The following is a 19,952-nucleotide window of genomic DNA, read 5'->3' as shown; positions in this document are numbered from 1 at the left end:
TGTGGCTAGATTTCATCCATATTATTTAGACATTAATAGTAGTGCTAGTGTTTCTGTAATACGAGGGATTTATTGTTAGTAAACAGTATTATTAACCAATGCATAAAGAACCACGATGTGCCAAGAGGACTGGCTAAATTTCGGACATTCTTTACCTTTAATATATTATCCTTAATGTATTACATCAAAAGTAGGCTGTCAATACATCTTCTCTAAAAAGGTAACTACAAACATTACTTCTGCGGTTTATGGCAGAATAAAGTGCTGAAGAGCAAATATAGGTGTAGTGCAGAGGAAGCGCTGCCGTCACAGCTGCAGGGAGCAAGCATCAGTAGCAATCACATGAGAGGGGCCTGGTGTTATGTCACGTGAGGTATCGCTTCTAAAACATGGCTCCAAATAGCTCAGAGCAAAACACAATCGGCTGACTGACTGTCGTCTGGCTGCTGACACTCATCTCTAAATGCCAGAAAATGAAGCAAACACATGTCATCATGCAGGATGTTCAAGTGTTATGAAGTTAATGTCGGACAAACTCATCATGCATGGAACCGGGGTGCGTTGTTAGCTCAACGCTAACTAGCTGTCAACTGCTACAAGTGGTGAGAGGTGAGCTATACGTTGGTGGCAATTGGTCTGCAATTGCATTATAGTTATTGTTTAACGAGGTAGTTGCTTTCGTTTAGCTTTGTGCTAGAATTTTCAGCAACTAACTGCATGGTTGCGTTTTTCTTCCATCAGTTATGCCTCGTAAGGTTAGTCCCTTTGTTAAGCTAACTGTTAGCTAGCGATAACTTTCGACGTTACTTCCCTAATGGTCATTTCTTTACCTTACCGACGGTTTTTATTAACTTTGTTCGTTGAGTTACTTAATATGTTAAAAAGGTTGCCATAATGTAGACACAGTTACGTGAATTTGTTAAGTTTTCATCCCCGAAAGAGTCGTTTTAAATTGGGAATTGTTGTTTCTTTGGTGTCATATCTGCCTGCAAGCTGTGAGCATTTATGAAAAGCAGTGACTTCAAAACCTGCCCACAGGGCAGATTAGATTTGTTGTCGGGTAGAACTTGAGTCATGTGAGCTGAGCTCAAACTTTATGTGAGAAGTAGAAAGCATCAAAGCAGTATTGTTTTTAAAGTGGTTGCTCATCTAATTGTCTGTTTATACTTTACAGTTCTTTTTTAAAGGGACAGGTGGATGAGGAGATAACGTTTGCTGTTGGTGATTTTATATCTTCCACCATGGATATCTGAAAACTGAAAACTTCTAGTGGCTGACAGCGAGTGGAAAGTAGCTGAAAACTGTCTAAGTGAGAACAACCAGTTGCAGATTGACCATGGATTGGCTGATGCATGCAGTTGAAAAAGACTTGGGGATTGAAAGACGGCAGCAAGGCCCAGGGCGCCGTCCTCAGGAGCTTGTAGCCCTTGTTCCTGTGCGCTGGGTGATGGGCCTAAGAGAGGGGCGAGTCATGCGCTGTGCCCGTTTTGACAGCATCAGTGAGGCAGAAATTTGCACATACCTTCAGTCTTCTCAGGCGAAACTGCCCCCTGGGTGGACTAGAGTGTGCATTCAGGGTTTGAGGAAAAGTAAGCTGAGCTACAGACTGGCCAAAGAGCCATGCCACCAACAAATGGAATTTCTGTCACAGGATTCTTACGTCAAAACAATGCAGAGTGTATCCCAGCATAATATCAGGTACTCAACATAATTTTAAATTCTAATGCAAAATATGTCTTTGCCTACCACCTTATTGTAGTTCTAGATCCCGATTAAGCTAAGATTATTTGTCTAAGAAAACATTTTCTGCAATATTGGGTAGAGCTGATCAAGTTAATTAATTGTTGAGGACTGAAAGACTGTGTGAGAGAGTATTTGTGAGGGCTTTTATTCAATAAATAGTTTACTAAAAATTGTTAGATTAGTCAGTAATGAAAATGTGTTTAGGTCCACAGCTAATATGTTAGTGTGTAATGCTTTCATATTAAATGAGCTGTGTTAGGTATAATTACTTGCTTTAGTTAGGACATGGTTACTCATTACTTAGAGGCATTTCTTAATCATGCAGTCCTAACAACATTAGGCATTATGCTCTAAGAGCAAGTTTAATGCCTAACAGTCTTCATTGCCCTTCTTTTTTCTTCCAGGAATCTATGGCGTGAAGCTCATAACAAACTTGTGCGGCCATATTCAGGAGCCAGTGAACAGATGCATGTTGCAGCTGTAGATGCAGTACGTCATGCATTACAGAAGCTCTTTAATTCCACATTTATCTCAACTGAAAAAGTATCTCCATTGCTTTCTCCTGCCAGAGACAAGGAGAAAGAAGTCTGCTTGCCATCTAGCTCTTCTTGTTTTTCCAAATCCCAGTCAGACAGTCTGTGTCCTAACATTCTGCCTGCAGAATGTCTTTTGGAGACAGCAGAAATGCTCTATGTGATTCTCCCTTACACTCAGTATTCACTTCGTGATATTGTCTCCTTCAGCCCAGCCAAGCTTGCTAACAGCAATGCCAAAGTGTTGTTCATTCTCTACCAGGTTCTAATAGCTATGCAGGCATGTCATGCAGCAGGCCTATCTTGTGGAGAGCTGTCTCTTCAGGACATAACAGTAGATGATCAGTTGTGCAGCCGCCTAAAGCTCAACCTAGCTCATTATGAGGAACTGGGAACAGAAGGGGATGCAGAAAGTAATGTTAGTCGCAGAAAAGAGCCAAAAAGTGTCCTGCCAAGGGAAATTCTGTGTGTGAGCCAAGAGAACAAAAGACTTTGCAAAAACTGCTTTGATGAATTAAGGACTTTGGTTCTGGACTGGGTCCATGGACGGGTCAGTAACTTCCGCTACTTGATGGAACTAAACAGATTAGCGGGGCGGCGAGAAGGAGACCCAAATTATCACCCAGTTCTGCCTTGGGTGGTGGATTTCACTGTGCCAGAGGGAAAATTTCGGGATCTCAGGCGGTCAAAGTTCAGGCTCAATAAAGGGGATAAGCAACTGGATTTTACATACGAGATGACCAAAGAGGCTTTGGCAGCTGCAGGAGGCAGTGGGGTTGGTGGAGGAGGTGTCGGTGGAGACCTCAGTGGAGGTGGTGCTGGTGCAGGACAGTCTGACCACCTCCATGTACCTCATCACATATCTGATGTTCTGTCAGACATTACATACTATGTCTACAAAGCCAGGCAGACTCCAAAGTCAGTTTTGTGCAGCCATGTTCGATCCCAGTGGGAGCCCAATGAATACCCAGCAAGTATGGAACGCATGCAGAGCTGGACCCCTGATGAGTGCATTCCAGAGTTCTACACAGACCCTTCCATTTTCCACTCAATTCACCCTGACATGCCAGACCTGGATGTGCCTTCGTGGTGCAAGTCTTCTGAAGAGTTCGTTGAGGTCCATCGGCGGCTTCTGGAGAGCAGAGAGGTGTCCCAGCATTTGCATCACTGGATTGATCTCACATTTGGCTATAAGCTGTCAGGTAAAGAAGCTATCAAGGCCAAGAATGTGTGCCTGCATCTCGTGGACAACCACACTCATCTAACTACCTATGGTGTAGTTCAGCTGTTTGACCAGCCACACCCACCTCGCTTATCTCCTTCTCAGTATGCCCCAGCAGAACCTCCTCCTCTTGGCCTTGCTGCTCTTACTGTGCCTTCTCTACCCATCACTCCAAATGAGACTCTGGCCGACACTTTGGATGGAATGGTGCCAGAATCTACAGGATGTGAGTCCAGTGGCTGGACCACAGTGGACAAAGATGAAGAGCTTGAACAAGGTACAGAAGCTCTGGACTCTTTAGCATCCACTGGCTCATCCACTTCTGCATCTTGCTCTGTGCCAATGCCAGGTATTAGTGCATCAGGTGGAAAGACAGGAGGAGAGCACACAGCACTTACTGTATCTCAGTCTCCAGGTTCATTCCCTGGTGACCTCTCAAGTGGTGTTGGTCCTGGTTTCCGAAGTGCCATGCTGCAACGAGGTGGGACGATGAACAAAAAGCATGGGGAAGGAAGTGTGACTGCCTCCAGTACAGAGGAAATGAAGATCATTCTCCCTGAAGGCTTTAACCCATTTCAGCCTTTAGAAGAGCTGGAGAAGTTGAACAATTTTCTGGTAAAAAGTCTGCACGCTGATGTATGGCATTCTTCAGGTTCTAGTGTACGATCTGACCTAATGAGCGAATCCCTCCCCTCTCTTATGCATCTCTACCAAAGAGATATGCAGGCTCTTGGTGTTCTCATCGCTGAGATATTTTACGCCACTAAACTAAGGGGACTGAAACCAGATACTGCACTCAAACAGCGTTTCCAAGCTGTTATAAAGCTATGCTCTGCCAGCCTCCGTGATGTACCACTGTGTTTGCACCATGCTCTTGAGACACTTTTGCTAATAGAGAAACATTCTGGAGAGGCAAACAAAGATATATCAGATTACCCAAGTCCTCTCCTCTTCAAATATGACCCCATCTTCAATGGTCTGCCTCCTCCAAGCCCCTCTCAGTTACTGAACTCTGTCATCACTCCCTTTCCTTTCCCTTCTTATTTTGCAGCACTTCATCATTTTATTTTTTCCTACCATGCTAAGATGGAAAATATTAGTAGCCTTCAAGGAAGAGATGTTGTCTTTCACTTGTGGCAGCAGCTTGAAGCACTGCTGCGGAGTAACATCACAGCAGAGGGTCTTGAGATCCTCTTGCCCTTTATTCTAGCCCTCATGCTTGAGGAGTCCACTGCTGTCTATGCATCTTGGTACCTTTTTGAGCCCATCTCTACAGTACTGGGTCCCAGAAATGCAAACAAATACTTACTGAAACCGCTGATTAATGTTTATGAAAGCCCTCACTGCCTCCGAGGCCGTTTCTATCTTTACACTGACTGTTTCGTTCTGCAGCTGATTGTGAGACTGGGTCTGCAGGCCTTTCTATCCAGCCTACTTCCCCATGTGCTCCAGGTCATCACTGGCTTTGAAAGCTGCAACTCAGGCTCTGGAACAGAACCTTTTAAAGGGTTGAGAAATGGCATGTGTAATATGGGAGAGGAGGAAGAAGAGGAGTTTCAGTGTGGTGAGGTTCGGCCAACGTCTGGGTCTGTTGGCGGTAATATGGGGGCTAGCGGCAGCATCAGTCTTAGTGACCAAGTGTTTCTTTCGGAGCCAGAAGACTTTCAGAATGGGTTTTATGTCAACAGCGGAGCAGGGGTGCTTACTGGGAAACAGCAGAGTCAGAACTCTGCAGCCAGGGAACAAGACCAAGAGTCTCTCAGTGTGGGGAAACTAAGTGACAAAAGTAGCGCAAGTGAACTCTCTCTGGGTGAGGACTCAATGCGGGATCGAACCAGCCTGAAATCAGCTGACAGCAGCCAGGACCTGAAACACACTAGTGAAGGAGAGGAGGGAGGAGAGCTGGAGGAAGATGAGGGGCCAGATGCTGGTGAGGATAAAGAGGGGACAAATGACCCAGAAGTCTTCAACCTTGAGCTTACTCTTTCTGGTTGCACAGAAGCTTCAGGTGCCACAGTTGCCATTTTAGAGGGTGAGTTTGTGAATGGGATGACACTGGAAGAGACAGAGAAAGAGATTGTGGAAGGACAAGACGAAGAGGATGACCATGATCCGTCAGAAGAATCTGAGGGAAAAGAGCACAAAATTCTTCTTGGTGAGTTAGTGACAGTGGTTCATTCAAATGTTTTTACATAAAGTGGCAGTATCTAACATTTTGATCATGTTTCTAAAAACAGATACAGTCTGCAAAACAGTTAGATGGCTGTCAGCGAAACTTGGACCAACAGTGACATCTCGATATGTAGCCAGAAATTTGCTGCGATTGCTCACAAATTGTTACATTGGTATGTAAATTTATGACAGGTAAAGCTTAATTGTCTAATTGGTAATTAATAAAATGATGCTCTGGAGTTTTGCATTTCTTAACTTTTGTTATATCTTATGGCGTTTTATTTTAATTTTCCCTTTTCTTTTCTTTTCTTTCCTTTCCTTTTTTTTTTTTTTTTTTTTTTTTTCTCCTCCTTCCTTCCTTCTTTCCTTTCTTTTTTTGCCTTTAGGACCTCAAAATCACCAGTTTGTGACCCCGACATCTGACGGGAGCAGCCTAGAGAGTGTGGGAATGGGCAGTGTATATGAGAAGAAACCGGTTGTGGGTGACCACACTGCAGGGCCTGTGCTGGACTGCCTCATCTATATAGCTCAGCTTTATGGAGAGCCTGTACTGACTTACCAGTACCTGCCTTATATTGGATATCTAGTAAGAAGGGAACAATAGACTTTTTTTTTCTTTCTGACAATTACACATGAAGCCATCTATTAGCATTTTGAGGCTAGTTTTCTTTGTCATGGGAAAGCAAATGTATTGTAAGATGTAAAAAATATAAATGAAAATGTGCTATTCATTTAATAAATGTTCATGTTTTCCAGGTCTCTCCACCCTCTTCTCAGCGTCTTAACACACGCAAGGAAGCAAGTCTGCTTGGAGCTGTTGCACTTACACAGAAGATCATTGTATTTCTCTCTGATACCACTTTAATGGACATGCTTATGAAGATCAATCAGGATATTCTTCTGCCATTGTTGGACCTGCTTACTACACCTCGTATGGGGTAATTTACAAACTAAATTATATACAAGTACATTATATATAATGTACTTATATATAAAGTTGTATATATGAACTGTGTATAATAGACACTGAAGGGGTTCCAGAATTCAGTAAAACCTTTTTAAACAGCAAACTGTTGGATGATTTTGCTTTTTTTTTTTTTTTTTTTTTTTAACTTGTTGAGCTGTTGTTATGTTTTGAAGTGAAAAAGCTTTAAATTTTGTTTCAGAAAGATGATTATTTAAAAAAAAACAAAAACAAAACTCTGTTACATTAGATCTGTTTATCCTTTGTTTTGTTCTTCCCATTCTGCTGTACTCTGTAGGTTTCCCAGTGGAGTTCAGACACGCACTGCTGTCTGTCTCAAGACACTCAGCCTGATGGCTCTCATCTGTCTACGCATTGGGAGGGAAATGGTGCAGCAGCATATGGCTGACACTTTGCGTCGATTCTTTGCTGTTTTCTCGCTACTGCATTCTCTGCAGCCCCAGGTATGCATACACACACGCGTGCTTTTTCAAAATCTCCAACCTTAGCCGTCACAGCTAAATGCTGACCACCAAAAACTAAATCATAACTCTGACACAGAGGGTCAGGGTCTCAGTTTGGTCCTCACAAAGATGGATAACCCAACAACTAATACATAATGACTCGCAAGTGTTATGTTGCATGTTTGTTTGTTTTTCTAAAAGGCTTTCAACTAGAAATTTGTCACAAATAGCTTCATGAGAAATATTTGACACGAAGTGACAAAACAGTAAAACAAACAAAAAAACTAGATAGAAACCTATAATAACTTTTTTTTTTTTAATAAATGTAAAGGTGTATTTTAGTTACGTACACTTATTTCTTGGAGTTGCAAAAAAGGAATACAATTTAAAATGACAGTTATGTCAAATATGTCAGTATAGTCTGTCTTTATCCTGTAGCTCAACAACGCCCCTCGCAGGGTTGTGGGAGAAGTCACAGTGGTAGATGTCTGTACCACTGAAGAGTCAAATGTGACATATGAGCTGGGGGTCTTGGAAGAGCTGCAGACTGTATTTAACCCTCAAATGGCTCATGCCTCTTACATCCCCTTCTACTGCCTCATCGGTAGGAGATGTCTTATGTTTTGTAATGTAATACTTTATCTAATGGAAATTATCTGTGCTAAAAGTAATATTTGTTTGTTTTGTTTTTTTAATAATAAAGAGATATAAAACAGCATTCTTTTGTCATTGCTCTAGGTGATACAGCAATCCGGAAACTAGTTCCTAATCATGAGCTGGTCTGGGAGTTGGCCCAGTCTTACCATCAGAGTGTAAGTCAGAGTCAAGAAACAACCACCATAGCATCCAGGGTGGATCCACTTCCACCCTCTGGTTTTGGCAGACGTGTGGATTGTAGCACGTTTCCATCCCTCTCAACTAGTTCCACCCTGCAAGGAGACTTGCTTCCTGAGTCAGGCACATTTGGGAGCCACCTCGTAGGAAACCGAATTCAAGTATCCAGAGACACTGACTATGGTGGCTGCTCAAACGTTGGCTTGACTCACCCTTGGGGACGCTCTGGTCATACCACACCTATCATTACAACAGCCTCCACCTTCACAACACCATCCACTGGTGCAGCTTCTTTCTCCTCCTCCTGGGTGACAAGCCCCACGCCAGAGGACAGCGTCTTGAAACAGGAGCTCCCCCGAAGTAGCCGCTCCCTGCAGGGCAACTGGCTGGCCTACTGGCAGTATGAAATTGGTCTTAATCAACAAGATCCACATTTTCACTTCCATCAGATCAGATTACAGAGCTTTCTGGGTCACTCGGGCACCACAAAGTGTTTGGCACCTCTTGCAGGAGAGGATTACTTTCTTTCTGGTAGTAAAGACAAGACTGTGAAGCTTTGGCCGCTGTATAACCACGGTGATGGTACGCAGGATGTGGAGCCCAGGCTGACGTACAACGACCATCGAAAGTCGGTGTTCTATGTTGGACAGCTGGAGGCTTCACAGGAGGTAGTCAGCTGTGATGGTACCGTGCACCTGTGGGACCAGTATACAGGTAGGGAGATAAACTGCAGTGCATTACTACACACAAGTTCAACTGTTTCATTTAGCTTAAATATAAGTTTTTATCTCCTTTACATAGGCAAACAGATCCGCTTGCATGAAACCGTGGATGGGAAGAATCCCATTACAGCTGTCACCACCATGCCTGCTCCACACAGCAGTGTTGTGTACGGTAGCGCAGATTCTGTTCTCCGCTTCATTGATCCTCGCAAGCCTGGCTTGCAGGTAACAATTTCAATCTATCTGTTAAGGCCTAGTTTATACATCACCCACCAATTATTTTTCATTACTGTGTTTTGAAAGCGATAGCTCTTTTGTGCTTCTCTACTATAATAATTATAGCAATCTTTCCCCATGTACTCAGCATGAATTTCGTCTGGCATACAACAATGTGAGTGCTGGACTCATCCGTTATCTGGCTGTAAACCCTTCAGGACGCACAGTGGCGGCAGGTTTTTCATCTGGCTTCATTGTTCTGCTAGATGCACGCACAGGGCTTGTACTGAAAGGCTGGCCAGCTCATGAAGGAGACATACTCCAAATGAAGGTATATTTACAGTTTGTATGTGGTGTATACAGTTTCAGTCACCTTTCAGTCAAATGGGTAAGGTGGTATGTCTGGGTGACAGCTTGAGTTGTCAGGGGAGTATGTAGTCAGATTTTGACTGTTGTTCTATACGTGCACTGGCCAATTTGTCAAGTACACCTATTTATGTCTTCAGACTACTACTTAGTACTATTGAAGTTCAAACATGGCATCAGAATGGAAAAGCATTGTGATTTTAAGTGATTTTGAACTTAGGATAGTTTTTGGTACCAGATGGGCTGGTTTGATTATTTCAGAACCTGCTGATCTCCTGGGATGTTTCCCACACAACCATCTCTAGTGTTTACAGAGAATAGTCTGAAAAAGAGAAATTATCAGTTAACTTGGTTAAACTGCCTTGTTGAGGAGAATGATTAGACTGCTTTCAGCTGACAGAAGGGCAACAGTAACTCAAACACTTGTTACAGCCAAGGAATGTAGAAGAGCATCTCTGAATGCACAAAATATCAAACCTTTAAGCAGATGGCTACTTACCACACCAATAAACTTCAAATAGGAAACTAAGGCTACTTTTTAAATGGGTTCACCAAATTGGACAATAGAAAACTGAAAGAATGTTGCCTGTTGCCTAATGTCTCCTCTTTGCTGCAACATTGGGATGGTAGGGTGAGAATTTGGCATAAACAACATGAAAGCAGGCTGAATGTGGTGGTATAATGGGGTAAAGGAAATTTTTCTTTTCTTCTAATGGCTGTTTCCAGCAGGATGATGCACTGTGTCAAAGCGCAAACTAGTTTCTTGAACATGACAATGAGTTCATTGTAGTCAAATGGCCTCCACATTCACCAGATCTCAATCCAATCGAGCACGTCTGGAATGTGGTGGAGCAGGAGTTTGACATCGTGGATGTGCAGTCAACAAATCTGCAGTAACTGTGTGATGCTGTTATTTTAATATAGATCAAATGTAGATAAAAAGAAGGTAAAGGTTTATTCAGCTTAGAATAATACTTTCTCAATGTATATGATACTTTGATTCATGAACCTCAATCTTTGGCTACGTTCACACTGTAGGCGAAAGCGCATCAAATCTGACTTTTTTGACCCTATGCGACCCATATCCGATAGGGGTGCAACGATATTCGTATCAATATTGAACCGTTCAATACAGTACTTTCGGTTCGGTACCCATATGTATCGAACAATACAAAACTTTTAATTTATTTTATCAACTTTCCTTCTGACGATGCTGTCTGTGTTGAGCGCTCAGTGGATCTGCGCTCGACAGTGCAGCCTAGGCGGAGTAGTCGAACGCAGATTCACTGAGCGCAGGGCAAGCTAGCGAGACAGAAGTTAAGCTCTCCTTGCAACATGGCAAATTGAACCTCCCCCACCCTCATTCAGATCTGGCGTTTGGAACTATTTTGGTTTTCATGTGACGTATGACCCTGAAGGTAAGCGCGTCATGGACTAAAGTAAAACAGTATGTTGGATGTGCCACGCAATGCTCAATTACATTGGTGGGAACTAGTGTGTTAGCGCAGTTAGCTCGTTAACGTGTTGGCCGTCCAGCCCCACGCACGGGGCGATCCGCGGTAGCTCGTTAACGGAGATTTGCCGTGTTGTGGCGTTAACGTCATTTCAGATTAACGCTGACAGCACTAGTGGGAACACAACGAATATGACTGCACATTTACGCTGACATCATCCTAGTGCAAAGACAAGTGGAAGCAGAGTCATTTAGACAGCCGTTAGCACATGATTCTCCTTATGGGGACCTGATATGTTTAATATGCTGCTGAGAATATAGCCCAGAAGAAGCGTATAGTATAGCTTTTATTTTGGAAAGAGCCATTTCTCTGTAATAAACTCTTTTCCAAAGATGAGTGATTTCTCGATCAGATAGATTTATTTATTTTTATTACTTTGTTGTTTCAGCAACATTAAATTTAAAAACTGTACTTTTGAGTTAAAATATATATTTATAATTTTAATAAATGACAAATTAAAAAGGCATGAACATTTTTTTTGTATCGAAAAAATATCGAACCGTGACACCAAAGTATCGAACCGAACCGTGAATTTTGTGTATCGTTGCACCCCTAATATCCGATCATGGTGTGACAGTGTGAACAGCACAAATCCGATATTTTCAATTCAGACCTGGGTCATTTTCGTATGTGGATCTGAATCCGATACATATCTGATGTTTTAGAAAGCGACTGCTGTTTGAATGGTCATGTCGCATTAAATCCATCTTTCACGTCACTGACACAAGACAGACGCCAATTATCAGCGCCGGAGAAGACAAACGATAAAGCATGGCGGCAGAAACTAGAGACAGAGGGAGTCAGTGGACAGAAACTGAGGTTTTGGACTTGATTAGCATATGGGGTGACAATTCCATTCAAGCTAAACTTGAAGGGTCGTATCATGACCAGGCTGTGTTCGAGTGCATTGCCAAAGAAATGGTTGAAGGAGGGCACAGGCGAACGTGGCTACAGTGTCAGAGGAAAGTGAAGAGCCTCAGAGCCAAGTTTAAAGAAGCTGAAGATGTAAACAAACAAAGCGGACGTGGTCAAGTCACCTGCTCGTTTTATGATTAGTTTGGTCGACAAACCCAGCTGTCACCTAGCTGTGATGTCTTTTGCGCATGCGGGCTGCCTTGAGGGCCGTGAACCGTTCACACTAGAGCGTGTTTGCTGTCACATTTTATTTGTAATGTGAACAACCAGACAAAAAAAATCTGATTTGATCAAAAAATCGGACTTGAGCATTAAGACCTGCAGTGTGAACGTAGCCTTTGTTACACCAAGTACCAGTCAAGTTGTTTACAGAAGACTTGGGCTGGATGCATGGGAATCATGAGGTTGTTAGATATATTGGTCTCTGCTTTGGTCAAACTTTTTATTTTGTCACCAGGAGCAGTTAGTATGGGGTCAGATGATTGGATTATATAAAATCCAAGACCCCTGCAGTTATTTATTGGTATAATGTAACCATTTCATTGTACACTTCAACCAGCTCAATCTGGGCTGTACAAAATCACTATCGGGCTTTCTGGTAAACAGTGGAAACTTCTGGATGACCACACAGCCCACGCAGTGCACAGCTAATCGCTCGTCAGTTGCATAGACTCCATCGCTCTGAGTGACCCACATTACATCAGACACAAAATGGAAAATTTTGTTCTGTTACCTACTTGAACTGTTTTTGATGTACTTGGTATAATAGCAGCATCATCGCATTTTCCTCCTCTGATTACTGAAAAATGCATTTTATTATGTATGTGCATCTAACCTCTAGTTTGATAAGTGTAGTAATAAAGTAGTGATAATTTACCAGCGTTTATTTAAGATTTACAGATATTGCCTGACACCAGGATTGTCCAAAAAAGGGGTCAGACTTTTTTGCTGTTGGATTCCTAAACTAATTTACTCAAGCCAGGAAGTGTAGCTGTGTTGTTCAGTGTTCAGGTAAATAAATATTAAAACAGTCAGTCAAGTGTCTTTTTATTTTTTGGTATTCCCCATAGGTAGTGATTCAGAGATACTAAGGGGCACAGAGATGGTGAAAGTTGTCCCTAGCAAATATGTTGTTAACATAGTGCAAACTTTATTTAACCCCAAATTAGGTCAGAGATAAGGGCCCCAGTTTTAAACTCACAAGTTTGGGCAAATATGGACACAGGTTAGGTATTAGAAAGACCACGGAGATTTCTCATTGGCGCGCACACATCACTCGGACCTCCCCCCCCCCCCTTTTTTTTTTTTTTTTTTTTTTTTTTTTTTTTTTCTTACCTGCAGCAGCCAAAATGTACTTTAAATATTAATTTTCCTTGCTTCTAACTGAAGGTTAGGAATCTATGGATACAGAACATGTTATTCAGTGGTTGTTATTTATTTTGTTTTTTTTGTTTGTTTTTCAATGGTAGTTACTGATAGTAAATGATTATTTAGAAACTTAATATAAACAAGGCTAAAGGCTGTTTTTTTTTTTTTTGTTTGTTTGTTTTTTGGTCTGTCTGAATATGTGCGAAATGTTTCTGTTTTAAAGATATTTTCAAATGAAACCCCTTTGCCATTTAATTTTATTTACTAAGAGTCTGTGTTTCTGTGTTTATTCAGCTCATCTTTTGTTGTATTCCTTAAATTTTAGAGTATTTGCAAGGTCTATAATGATTTTGCTGTATTTGACATTTTAGTCTTTTTTCCTAATTTTTGTTTTGTTTTAATTTACTGGGACACGACATCCACAATCACTGATTCTTGTTTCTTGTTTTATTTTTCAGGCTGCAGAAGCAAATATTGTTATCAGCTCCTCCACTGACTACACACTGACTGTGTGGAAAGATCTGGAACACAAGCCTCTTCGCCTGTACAAGTCACCATCCGACCCCATCCACGCCTTTGACCTTTACGGTTCAGAGATTGTAACGGGAACAGTGGCTAATAAGATCGGAGTGTACTCTATGGCTGATATCTCCCTGAGCCCCGTTAGCAGCACAAAACTGAGCACGGAGAACTTCCGCGGTACTCTGACCAGCCTTGCCGTCCTGCCCACCAAGAGGCTTCTGCTGCTGGGCTCTGAGAACGGTGCCATTAGGTTATTGGCTTAAATCAATAGTTACAAGCTATACTAAACACTCTCTGCATTGACCTTCAAAGTGTCTTATTCATGCCAGATGCCAAGTGTCTGAGCTCCTCTGTCCCTTCTGTGCTTTTGGTCAATTATACTGATAGGGCAGGTTGTCATATCCTTTAAACTGTTGGTTGAATGAGGCAGCACAAGTAGAGGCATTGTATAAGCTTCATGTCTACTGCATATTGCCATTGAGGCTATTGACATGCATCATGTACATTGATATTGAATTCCTTTATTATTTTGTTCTTTTAAACCTATAGATGTATATACGAGGAGATTCTCATATAGACAAGGTCACTTATTCTTTTGACTAGGTTCCTTATTCTGTTCAAAGGAATGAATTGGAAGACAAGCTCAGGAAGGTCTTATGTAGTGTTTACACTTTTCCAAATAGATGCATAACAAAACCAAAAATACATTGACCTCACCTTTTATTTCCCTCATGATAGAACAAATATGTATCCAAATGCACTGATTAAACTATGCAGTATTTGTAGATCACATCCTTTGTTTGTGTTAGTGTTGCTCCATTTTTCATTAGATATTTCAGTGTTTGTGTATACATCACAAACAATAAAAGTACACTCGCTGTTGTGATGACAGTCTTGGTGTATCTTCTCAGAGAGGAGACACTTAAGTTGTCACATTAAAAAGTTAGTGACTGATGCACAGCCTTTATTCTACTGCACAAGTATGGCCTGAATTGTAACATTTAGAGTCTCACTCAGATTTTAAAGATTGAATGTTTTTTTTTTTTTTATCCACTAATAAATTACTTGAAGTTGCTTTGGGATTTTCTAAACAATGTTTAGGTATTCTTGATTTAACACTTCACAAAAACCTGTAGCAACAATACACTGGAAGCGGAACCCGGCAGATGCTGCTTTAAGTGGATTTGCCAACTATTGCAGAGACTTCTGTAATCAGCTTCTTCTAATTTTTGACTTTAAAAGCTAGCATCAGAACAGTCAATGCCAAGATAAACTGCTTTTGTATTTTAACCATTATGTTTAACTGCTTGAAAACTGCTGAGATGGCAACAGAAGCTACAGATCAATAAATGTATTGTATAATGTAGTCATGGTGTGATGCAAATTAACATACAGTTGAAATTTTGCTCCTTAAAATTAGCCCAATCTCAAGTTTTCAAAGTTTAGTAGCATTTAACTATGAAAGCTCTGCTCTTTGCCTACTTTTCTAATTATTTGCCTAAAGTTCAAAATTGTTAAGTGTACTACATGTTTTGAATTTTTTGTTTTAGTTTTGTTTTTTAGAAAATTCAGAGTGAAAGCGCAACCATTAAAATGACCAACTTTGTTTTAAAGTTTGTAGTTGCACATTGTTAATTGGTTACAATCGATATTCTGTCTCCGAACATTTTACAAGAAGTCAGTGAAAAACGTATTTATTAACTGGATTAATAAAAATTACTCCAATGTTTTTCTGTGTGTGTACCAGTTGTTCTGTGATTCACATACATTGACTGCTAGCATGTCCTTCGATCTTGGCTGAATCACTAAAGCTCAGATTGTACAAAGTCCTCTTTGTGTTTGCAGACTGCAGTCATGTGATCTGAAAGATATCGTTTTTGCTTAGTGGTAAAATGTGACCAAGTCCAACAGATGAGTTTTTTTTTTTTTTTTTATATATATATATATTTCTTTGAGAATCTAAAGGGTATTATTGGTCACAACACAAAACAGTGATTTGTTAACCGAAGCCTCTGGTTTTGCTGCCTGAGATCTTAAGTTAATCATGGATTAAATCCAGGGCTTCTGGGAAATGTGGGGGGTGTTCTCTGACATCAAATGTATTACTTTGAAATAAGCAACTTGTATTTGTTTACTGACACAAAGCTGGATTAATCAGACCTTTGCAATAAGTTGCCGTGTTTTCTTTGGATTTAAATGCGTCATGAAATTATCACCTCCCCACTGACGTGCTAAATAGCTGCTTGTGTTTAGCTTCAACATTTAACCCTGCAAGAGTTTCCGGAGCTACATTTACAAACAAATAGTGGCTTAAATGAGGCCCCAATCAATCTAAGTTGATATTTAACTGTTTGCTGAGCAAATGCCAATCTCTTACTCCCAGGAATCCTGACATGCGCCGCACTTAGTTGCTCTTTTTTTGGACAAGCCAGCAAGTTTTTTTTCTAATTTAAATATAAGGTAAGACATACATATTTAAACACTCCTGCACATTTGAATACTTTAAAGACTTAAATGATTACACAAAATATCACTGTTTTAACATTTTTCATGTATAAGGTCTGCAAGGGAGGTAATGTTGCAATCCGAGTTAATGCCTTTTTGACATTTGACTTAGATTTCCATACCATGTTTAAATACCACAGTACAAATGGTTTTCAAAATATTTGTAAAGCAAATAATTATTTAGAGATTAATCCGCTCTATTATAATGTGCTTTGGCAACTTGAATAATACTTGAAAGTACACAATTTATGGTTGAAATCCACATGTGTTTTAGGCACATTTCTGGGGATTTCCTTTGAAAGTGAGCGCAACTAAGTAGAGTGAAAGTGCTCAATTCTTTCAGACAATCCATCAAAGTAATTCTAAATAAAGGTGAGGAATGTTGTGTCTTAATGTCTTTCTTTTTTCAATAGCTTGTAACTATTAGCTGGAAGAATGAATATGGTGCTTTCAGAGGCATACTCAATTTTATCGCATAGCATGCTAAATTGCAGTGAGCATGAAAGGTAATTGTGTCGATCCATAAAATCTAAGCAGGATATAGAATTTTGCCGTTAACCTAATTTTCTCTTTCACAGTTGCATTGTGAGGAAATGGACCTCTGCCTGACACTCCTGTTGATCTATCTCTGTAGCCAAGGAGCCACTGTAAACCTCTTAAAGATCTCAAAAAATCACTGTTAAGATTATACTGGATGATTACGTCCTGTGCCGATTGTTAATCTATATTATCTTTGTGCTCAACAGAATGCTGAGGTGGAAGAAAATCAACCAGTCTCGCTGGTGCCTCTTACAAAACCAGAGGAGGTTAGAGTCAAAACGCTTTTGCTGTTTTTTTTTTTTCTTTCTTTTTGTTTTTCCGTGGTCATGGTTCTGGACTCCTAAATTAACAACTTGGAAAATAATAAGCTTTGGAATTCTGATGTGTGTCTATAGGAAACAGGACACAGCAGTACAGCACAGCCAGAATCCGCCGGTACTACAGAAGCCTCTATAATTACAACATCCTATCAACCACCTACAACAAGTAGTGGGCCCACTGGAGCCTCGTCGACAGAAGAAGATGATGGGGGTTGTCTGTCTCTTGGCAGAAGCCCACATTCCAAGGAAATTGTTGCTGCTGCCATTCAGAAAATGGGTGTGCAGCTGCTGCAGAACCTGGAGATGACGCCAGAGCAGCCAAATATTATCATATCTCCTTTAAGCATATCTCTAGGCCTTTCCCAGCTGGCTTTAGGTATGCATGTCTTGTTAATGTGCTTTTACTGCATCATATTTTATCTAAGCAAGTTGTTATTTTTATATGGTGTTACCACATCTGATGAATTGTGTCAGCAACTTACCCTAGTTTATTGTTGTCTAGAGAACATATTTCTCATCCAGTAATTGTACCCCTCTTTTTTTTCTCTTTTTACAGGTGCTGTAAATGAGACGAGGGAACTGCTGATGCATCATCTTCATGAAAACACTCTCCCCTGCTACCACCAGTCTCTGCATAGTATCTTGATGCAGCTAAAAAACAGTGATCTACACATTGCCACACGTATCTTTCTGCGTGAAGGTTATGACTGAGAAGATTGTGTCTTTAAATTTTAAAACAATTTTTCTCGTTACACCTTAAAGATGATCTGAGAGTATTTAGGAGAAATAAAGTCGGGATGTTTATGTTTTTAGGGTTTAAGCCAAAGGAAGTATTTGTCAATGAGTCTCATCGCTTTTATCGCTCGGAACCAGCAATCTTGGAGAATCTGGAGCAAATAAACACATGGGTAGAGAACGCAACTCAAGGAAAGATAGCTGACTTCCTTTCTGCTTTACCTCCCAATCTGCTTCTCGTGCTCATTAATGCCGTCCATTTCAAAGGTGAGTGAGATTTTTAAATGCCACTGTATTTGTAAAATTCTGCCCATTTTGTAAGATACTGTTTCCTCTCTAATCCCGAATTAAATCGACTGTGTTCCGAAGTGTTTTACATTTTGCTGCTATCTCAAACAAAGATCCTCCCTCCTTTGCTCCCACAGGAGAGTGGAAAGCTCGATTTGACCCCCGCTTTACCTCCAGAGGTGTGTTCTATCTCGATGAACAGCACATGGTTGATGTAGAGGTAATGGAAGATGCCAAACATCCCTTGAGTTTCTTCATTGATCATGAACTGGAGGCTCAGGTAAAACAAAAATATTTTCAAACCTCAAATGTTTGAAGAGAAAATTAAATTCCTTGGATACCCTCCATTTTACTAAAGCGCCATTCTTTTTCTTTGTGCAGGTAGCGAGCTTCCCATTCCGGAAGTCTATGAGTTTATTGGTGGTCGTGCCTATGTCTTTGCAGACAAATATCTCTTCACTTGCTGCAAAGATCGATGTCTCTAACCTTTACAATCGACTGCCCAAAGAGAGGGCAGTTCAAGTAAAAGTCCCCAAATTCAAACTAGAGTATGGACAAGAGTTAAAAGATGTCTTTATCAAATTGGGTAAGACCTGTTTTTTGTGAACTTAGTGTTACATTTATAATTCACGACTTATACATTACATTATTGCTTGATGAAACTACTGGACTTTGTGTGAGATAAAGGTAGCGACATTTAACCCATGAACTGACCTTATACTCTGTGCTCTTTGTTAGGCCTTGGTGAGATATTTTCTTCTCCCAACTTGGCTGAGATTTCAGATGGCCCTCTGCTGGTGTCCAGTGTAATGCATAAGTCCAGCATGGAGATAAATGAGGATGGTGCAGAGGCAGCTGCAGCTACTACTGTGGTTATTTCAAGGGCATCCAATCCAGTTTTCCATCTCAGCCAACCCTTCTTCTTTGCACTTATGCATGATGTAACTAAAATACCGATTTTTATGGGTGTAATCAACAACCCCAATCCCGGAGCTCCTGTCCTACAGAAAGGGGAATTTGGAAGCAAGGATAAAGTGGGATTTCCCATTGACAAGAATGATGGGGCCCAATTTGGAGGCCCACCTAAGTAAGGACTAAAACCCTTTACAGCTCTTCCAGAGAAACTCAGACCAGTACAGGAAAGACTATTAGTTAACTCAATCAAAATATTTGTGAAAACTGATTCTGTGAACAAAATGGGGAGCCCAAAACTTGAGTATTCCTTTAAAATAATATAGTTTCTATTAGGTGAGATGTCCTTGTCAAAAATAATAATTAAACAAAAAAAGTATGGTCATTGTTGCTTATACTGAGCCTATTTCAATTTGATGGCACATACATTTTGATCTCAACACAAAGTAAATTGGTTACAGTGTCAGATTATTACTGAATCAGTATGTGTATTGGATGGTTTGATGTAATGACTCAATAAACTGAACTGATTTGAATCACACGTCATGCTTATGAGTTTCATTGTGACACATCGTGAAAACAGGTCGAAGCTTCAGCTACACTAAGACTACAACTTTATTACTTGACCAGCGCGTTTCGGCCTGTGGATGACCCTGGCTACAGACCGAAACGCTGACTTTTTCAGATCCTTGTTTTTCACCATGCAGCTTAGAAGTAGGTGAAGTTGTGGTGAAAACCTTCATTCTGTTTTCAAAATGACATATCTTTAAAAGAAAAGGGTTGTTGTAAGTTGTTGCATTTCTAAAACTGGGAAAATGTAATGACGCAAACAGTGGTAGGGAGTATTCTTACATATATTGTCTCAGCAATTGCTTGCTGTGGATAATTGTCTTTGCCTCTTCTTTTCAGGTAATGAAGTGGTATCTTCTACCTCACCATTTTTCTTTTTGTGATTGTTATGAAAAAGACTTGACGGACACGATCTTCCTAAATGCAAAGAAAAGAAGCAGATGTTCAGTTAACATCTGAAGGCAAATAAAAATATTAACATATCAAATCTATGTTCCTTAAGGGATTTCTTTGTATCTTACAAAAAA

General features: G+C 40.6%; 2 protein-coding genes across 4 annotated transcripts; both read left to right on the top strand.

Annotated features, from left to right (window-relative positions):
* Window positions 1-302: 302 nt before the first annotated feature.
* Window positions 303-15,284, top strand: wdr81 (WD repeat domain 81). 2 transcript variants are annotated; one of them, XR_316406.3, is made up of 12 exons: window positions 303-609; window positions 1,175-1,698; window positions 2,148-5,653; window positions 5,736-5,843; window positions 6,057-6,256; window positions 6,427-6,608; window positions 6,933-7,098; window positions 7,537-7,702; window positions 7,837-8,646; window positions 8,734-8,879; window positions 9,089-9,201; window positions 13,492-13,623. XR_316406.3 is itself a non-coding variant. In XM_005932018.3 (12 exons), the coding sequence occupies exons 2-12, from the start codon at window positions 1,337-1,339 to the stop codon at window positions 13,816-13,818; spliced, it is 6,156 nt and encodes a 2,051-aa protein (XP_005932080.1). In that variant the 5' UTR covers window positions 304-609; window positions 1,175-1,336; the 3' UTR covers window positions 13,819-15,284. The 2 variants fall into 2 exon arrangements, 1 of the variants encoding a protein (XP_005932080.1); XM_005932018.3 differs by having other exon boundaries at window positions 304-609; window positions 9,019-9,201; window positions 13,492-15,284.
* Window positions 15,285-15,681: 397 nt separating this feature from the next.
* Window positions 15,682-19,396, top strand: serpinf2b (serpin peptidase inhibitor, clade F (alpha-2 antiplasmin, pigment epithelium derived factor), member 2b). Of its 2 annotated transcripts, XM_005932016.2 has the most exons (10): window positions 15,797-16,015; window positions 16,335-16,432; window positions 16,639-16,707; window positions 16,807-16,866; window positions 16,996-17,296; window positions 17,477-17,620; window positions 17,734-17,922; window positions 18,081-18,223; window positions 18,325-18,529; window positions 18,682-19,396. In XM_005932016.2, the coding sequence occupies exons 3-10, from the start codon at window positions 16,654-16,656 to the stop codon at window positions 19,032-19,034; spliced, it is 1,449 nt and encodes a 482-aa protein (XP_005932078.1). In that variant the 5' UTR covers window positions 15,797-16,015; window positions 16,335-16,432; window positions 16,639-16,653; the 3' UTR covers window positions 19,035-19,396. The 2 variants fall into 2 exon arrangements, with proteins under 2 accessions (XP_005932079.1, XP_005932078.1); XM_005932017.1 differs by lacking the exon at window positions 16,335-16,432 and having other exon boundaries at window positions 15,682-16,015.
* The last annotated feature ends 556 nt before the right edge of the window (window positions 19,397-19,952 follow it).

This window comes from Haplochromis burtoni, unplaced genomic scaffold (assembly GCF_018398535.1).
Source record: "Haplochromis burtoni strain Fernald_Lab_line unplaced genomic scaffold, NCSU_Asbu1 Contig_144, whole genome shotgun sequence".
Lineage (NCBI taxonomy): Eukaryota > Metazoa > Chordata > Actinopteri > Cichliformes > Cichlidae > Haplochromis > Haplochromis burtoni.
The sequence above is the reverse complement of the archived record's forward strand: the minus strand, read 5'-3'. Positions and strand labels throughout refer to the sequence as shown.

What these genes read in the sequence shown, in the direction of transcription:
- wdr81 (XM_005932018.3), top strand. Translation starts at nt 1,337, where the DNA reads ATGGATTGGCTGATGCATGCAGTTGAAAAAGACTTGGGGATTGAAAGA. An exon ending in AGAGCACAAAATTCTTCTTG is followed by an intron (nt 5,654 to 5,735) that starts GTGAGTTAGTGA and finishes TTCTAAAAACAG; the next exon opens with ATACAGTCTGCAAAACAGTT. An exon ending in GCTCACAAATTGTTACATTG is followed by an intron (nt 5,844 to 6,056) that starts GTATGTAAATTT and finishes TTTTGCCTTTAG; the next exon opens with GACCTCAAAATCACCAGTTT.
- serpinf2b (XM_005932017.1), top strand. Translation starts at nt 16,654, where the DNA reads ATGGACCTCTGCCTGACACTCCTGTTGATCTATCTCTGTAGCCAAGGA. An exon ending in TCTGTAGCCAAGGAGCCACT is followed by an intron (nt 16,708 to 16,806) that starts GTAAACCTCTTA and finishes TGTGCTCAACAG; the next exon opens with AATGCTGAGGTGGAAGAAAA. An exon ending in ATCATGAACTGGAGGCTCAG is followed by an intron (nt 18,224 to 18,324) that starts GTAAAACAAAAA and finishes TTCTTTGTGCAG; the next exon opens with GTAGCGAGCTTCCCATTCCG.